Source organism: Monoraphidium neglectum, assembly GCF_000611645.1.
Source record: "Monoraphidium neglectum strain SAG 48.87 unplaced genomic scaffold scaffold02912, whole genome shotgun sequence".
In the NCBI taxonomy this organism is placed as follows: Eukaryota; Viridiplantae; Chlorophyta; class Chlorophyceae; order Sphaeropleales; family Selenastraceae; genus Monoraphidium; species Monoraphidium neglectum.
The window spans coordinates 1-5,152 of record NW_014010716.1 but is presented as its reverse complement, the minus strand read 5'-3'; the positions used below and the strand labels follow the sequence as shown (position 1 = coordinate 5,152).

The following is a 5,152-nucleotide window of genomic DNA, read 5'->3' as shown; positions in this document are numbered from 1 at the left end:
GGCCCGCCCCCATAGGCTGCAGCAAGACATGGGATTGTCACCAGACGTGCTATCACGTGGCGTCCGCACGCGCAGCGTCACCGTCCCCCGTCCCCGCAGCGTCGCTGGCGGCCTCTGCGCCCAGCCCCCTCCAGGCGCCGCCGCCGCCGCCGCCGCGCTCGCCCCCGTGCCGCCGCGCTCGCCCTTTGCCGCTGCGGAGGGCAACAACGCGTCCGCGGCGGCGGCGGCTGCGGCGCCGCAGCGCGTGCGCAGCGTCCCTGAACTGCTGTCAGCGCCGGCGGACGGCGGCGCTGACGTGCCCGGGGACGCCCCAGCCGGCGGCCGGGCCGCTGCTGCGGGCGCACCCAAGCTGGCTGCGAGGCTTGCTGAGCTGCGGCTGGCGCAGCAGCAGCAGCAGCAGCAGGTGCAGCAGCAGCAGCAACAGCAGCAGCAGCAGCAGCAGCAGCAGCAGCAGCAGCAGCAGCAGCAGCAGCAGCAGCAGCAGCAGCAGCAGCAGCAGCAGCAGCAGCGGCGGCAGCAGCGGGAGGAGGAGGGGGAAGAGGATGCTGGGCGGGGCGAGTGGCCGACGGAAGATGAGGCGCGGCCCCCGAGGGACCAGCGGCGACGCGAGCCGCCAGGTGGCCACCAACAAGCAGAGCCGCGGGCCGAGGGCGGCGGCGCGCCCGCCCACGGTTTCGTGTGCCCCCCTGCGCTCGCGGCTGCGACCGTGGGTGCGGGCGCCGATAGGGAGGGGGGCGGCGCGTCGTGCGGCGCGTCTTGCGCCTCGGGGGATGCTTCCATTGGCATGAGAGCAGCTCCCGCCGCGCGGGGCGTACCCGCCCCTGGCAGCGATTGCAGCGACGACGGCCTGCAGCCCGCGCCACCCCCAGAATCGCCGCGGCTCGGCGCTAGGGCGGCCGCTGCCGCCGCCGTCGCGGGCGGTGCGGCGGCCGGCACGCCGCGGGCGGTGCGGCGGCACAGCGCGCCGCCGGGGGACGCGGACGCCGGAGGGATCGCTGATGTCATTTTGATTTCATTAGAGCCCTGCGTGCCCCCAGACCCCCCCAAGCAGGGCATCATCCGCATGGCTCAGTGCGACGCGGCGCCGCTGCTGCCACCCCTGGCGCCGCCTCCGCCGCTGCCGCAGCGGCTGCCCCTGCTGCCGCCGACGGCTCGGCCGCGGCCGCCGCCGCCGCCGCCGACGCTGCCGCCGCCGCCGCCGCCGCCGGGTGCTGGGCAGCGGTCCCAATAACATAGGCGCAGCAGGCAGCGGGGCGGTTCAGGGCCGGCAGATGTGGTCTAGGGCGCGGCGCCCCCCATTGGGGGTGCGGGGGTTGGCAGAGGGAATAAATTCTTAGCGCAGGCGCGTTGTGCTTTGACCTTTTACCTCTCTATGCGCATGGCCGTGTGTTGTTCCTTGTACACACTGTATGTTTTGAGCTGAATGCTATGCCCATTTCACTGCTTGCCGCATTCACTTTGATCAAAGGTGGTGCTGCCTTTCATTGTCTAAGATCTGTCGCAACACCTCCCTGCGCAAACGTATGCATTGGGCGGGCGTGGAGCCGCCTTGGTGTGGCCGGATCCTGGCCGCGGCTGCATGTCTGACGGCTGGGGCTCGCCCGGCGCACGCTGCGGCACACGCCGCAGCGCGCAGCGAGCATTCAACCCCCGCACCAGAGCTGCGGCTGGCAACCTCGCCTTCTCGTTAGCTTTGACCCTCGCACGGCCACTCGCGTCGCGCGGCGCGGCCCGGGGCGTTTCGCGGCCCGCGAGGGATCTGATCGCGCGTTCAGAGCTTGCGGGGTGGGGCGCCTGCGCGTGCACGGGCGTGTGCAATGCAACGAGGTGGTCTAACGGGTTCGTACTCGGTGCACCAGTGAGACCTGGGGTTGCTGGTTGAGCCAAGGGGCCCAAACACGGTAGCATGCACCTGCGTGGCTACACCATGCACCATGTTGCAGAGTACACGCGTCTCCATTGAGTGAACTGATTCCATATCACTGGGTGTGCGGCCTTATGTGGGGAGTTGCTGCGCCACTGCAACGTTTCTTCCGTCAGGCCGTCACCCCATGACCCCCCAGAAGCAGTAGCAAAGCAGAGATGTGTGGCTCAGGGCCGCAGCCGTCGGTCCGGCTGCGTCGGGCCGGGCCGGCACAAGCCCTCAGTGAGATCATTGCGTATAAGATGGCGTCCTGGCGCACCTGGTGTCGGCCCTGACTCCTCGGAACTGGCCCGAGATAAGAACGGGAACAAAGGTTTCATGCAGCAGGCCTGTTGGCGGCTTGCCGTTCTTCAATGGGAAGGCTTTGCTTTTATCTTCACGATGCTGCAGTTCTTGACAATTAATTGACCGCCAACCGACCATCCCGGGCAGTGGCGTGCTTTTACAGTCTCATCGCTCCACCGATCTAAAGCTGGGCTCCAGCCCAGCACTAACATAGCGTTTGATTTGTCTGTCTTCCACCCTGGCCGCCTCATTAGGCTGGCGTGGCCACGGCTCGCGGTCCCCACAACAGGGCCACTTCCGCACCCAGCAGCACTCTTTGGCTTGTGAAAACACCCTCCTTACAGGGTCGTGAATCCCATAGCAGCGGCCCTCGGTAGCTGGGCCAACCTGCAACACCACATCTAGCCAGCAAGCCCACTGGCACTCGCGGAGTCTCGCGGAGGCTGCCGTAGTCTAACGGAGTTTGTATACCGCGGGACGATGCGCAATAACAAGGGGCGCAGCACCTCTGATGACGACGAGGAGTGGCTCGGCGGCGACGATGGCGGGTACCGCAGTGGCGGCAGCAGCCACGGCAACGCACAGCGCGTCCGCCGCGCGGCCGTGCAGCAGACGGCGCGCGCCGGCAGCAACGCGGGGCGCTCGCGCCCGACCAACAACCAACTCCTGTGAGCCGCGTGGGCGGCCACGTGCCTGGGGGCGCCGTGCGCACTTCAAACGTCCGGCAGCGTCAGCTGTCCCCACCCCTTGATTTGCACAGCCGGGGCGCTCCCACGTGTCTTGAGCCAACCTTCGGACCTGCCCATCGCCACTGACCGGGTGCATACTTCCGACCTGGCCGCTCCCACTGACCGGGCGCACACGCCCGCATTGCTGCCGCACCCCCTTGCCGTGTCGGCAGTTACAAGGCCTACTTTCGGTGGAATCACTACAGCTTCAAGCTGCGCAACGGCACCCAGCACCTGCCCACAGAGACGGACGCCTGCGCCAGCGTGACGGCCGCGTTCCTGCAGGCGAGTAGCCGGCGCGCCGCCGCAGGGCACGGGCGACGTCGGAGGGCGCGGCGCGGCGCGGCGCGGCGCGGGAGGCTGACTTTGCGCGGCTGATGGCGCCCCTCCAAGCGCCCTCTCTTTACCTGGCCCCACCACGCGTTGCGCATGGGCGCCCGCAGGTGCTGCACACGCTGCATGTGGCGGAGTCGTGCCGCATCGCGGAGCGGCGCAACATCCTGCAGGTGCGAAGCTGCAACGCCTCCTGCTCCCGCCGCCGTCGCTGCCGCATCCCTCCCGCCGCCGGCGTCCCTCCCGCCGCCCCGACCTCCTTTCCACCGCCCCATGCCCTCGCACCAAAGCGACGCACGCATGCATGTAACCCTAAGCCCCGAATCGTGCGCCCGCAGATCCTGTCAAACAACACGCGCCGCACAAAGGTGGTCGAGCTCACCACCGGCACCCACCGCGTGCCTGATGAGCTGCGCAAGCACTATCTGTCAGATGGAGAGGCGGGGCAGTACTCGACAAACCTGGACCGCAACAGATACGGCAACGACGACCAATACCTGTTCACGGGTGCGTGGCTCTTCTGTGTTTGAGGGCCATGCCCACAAGGGTGTGTAACAGGCTGAGTGCTTGTTGAGTGTTTCCACGAGGCTGTGTTTGAGGGGTGTGCCGGCAGCTACGCGGCAGCTGCTGCCGTGCTCGGGGTCCCTAGGCATCCCTCACATCCCTGCGCATCCCCTGAGCCCGCGCCCGCCGCCCACGTGACGTCACCGCGCGCCGTCATCAGTCATCCGCTACGACCTGGAGTACCTGGGGCTGTGCCCCTGCATGGTGGACGTCGAAATCATCGACGCCAAAAACGACAACCAGGTGAGTCATCTTTTCAAGCGGGGAGAGGAGATGTGCTGGCCCGGGATCCCTTGGGTGGCTGGGACACGGGAGAAGCGAGAGCCCCGCACAGCAGCGCGCCGCTGGGCGACGGCGCACGAGGCGAGGCGAGACGGTGGCGCGGCTGCGCGGCTGCGTCGCTCGGCGCTGCGCCTGACCAGAGGTCCGGGATCGGGCCTGGAGGGCGCGCTGCATTTCAAACGCGGCGCCGGCCGCAGCCGTTCGAGATCACGCCCGCCGCCCCTGCCGCGTCGCGCCCGCAGTCGATATTCGTGAGCGCGGGGCCGGAGGCGTGCTCGTGCCACAAGGTCTGGCCGCATGGGGTGGCCGGCGGCATGGGCGGCGGCATGCGCGGCGCGGTGCCGCCGCAGGCGCAGCAGGTGCGACGCGGCGCTGCGGCGCTTTGGTGCACAGCACAGGGTGTGCCAGGGCCCGGTTCGCCCCACACAGCACGCGTACACACGCGCGTTTGCCGCATGCGCAGGAGCTGCAATTGCGCAACCAGCAAACCGCACACGCATGGACGCCCGCCGCCCGCCGACCCCCGTGCCGTGCCGCGCGCAGGCGTTTGGCATGCGCCCCGGCCTGCCGTTCATGGCCGGCGCGCTGCCGGGCCTGCAGCAGATGGGGCTGGGCATGCCGCCAATGGGCATGGGCGCCATGGGCCAGATCATGGGCGCCGCGCTGCAGCAGCACCACGCCGCGGCCGTCGCCGCGGCCGCGGCGGCCGCGCAGCAGCAGCCGTCGAGCCCGAGGCGCAGCAACAGCGGCGTGAGCCACGCGTTCGACGCGCTCGTCATGGCGGCGACGGGGGAGACGGAAGAGGAAGGGGGAGAGGCTGGGGCGGGCGATGGCGAGCAGCCGCAGGTGGATAGTGTGGCTGGGGAGGGCGAGGGCGCCGCCGCTGCGGGCGCCGGGGGGGTGGTTGTCAAGGGCGCGGCCGGGGGCGTTGCCGCGGGTCCTGACGCCGCCGCGGCCGCGGCCGCGGCGATGGCCGCGAGCGCGATCGCGGCGGCGGCCGCGATGGCGGGCGGCGACGGCGGGCCCGGCGCGGCCG

The 5,152-nt window shown here is 69.9% G+C and overlaps 2 protein-coding genes across 2 annotated transcripts in view; both read left to right on the top strand.

Moving 5' to 3' along the window:
* MNEG_11800 (hypothetical protein) overlaps positions 1-1,231 on the top strand; it is a gene marked incomplete at both ends in the record, with an annotated part of 4,023 nt that extends 2,792 nt beyond the window's left edge. Inside the window, 2 exons of the mRNA XM_014039729.1 lie at positions 100-617; positions 1,038-1,231. Of these exons, the coding sequence (XP_013895183.1) occupies positions 100-617; positions 1,038-1,231 (712 nt within the window). The remainder of the gene's footprint in view (positions 1-99; positions 618-1,037) is intronic.
* A 1,458-nt stretch (positions 1,232-2,689) lies between these two features.
* Positions 2,690-5,060, top strand: MNEG_11799 (hypothetical protein; the record flags this gene model as incomplete). The annotated part of the gene is made up of 8 exons (XM_014039728.1): positions 2,690-2,877; positions 3,111-3,201; positions 3,231-3,443; positions 3,609-3,777; positions 3,995-4,077; positions 4,314-4,475; positions 4,660-4,969; positions 5,029-5,060. 8 exons carry the CDS (start codon positions 2,690-2,692, stop codon positions 5,058-5,060), a joined length of 1,248 nt encoding a protein of 415 aa, XP_013895182.1.
* Between the last annotated feature and the right edge of the window lie 92 nt (positions 5,061-5,152).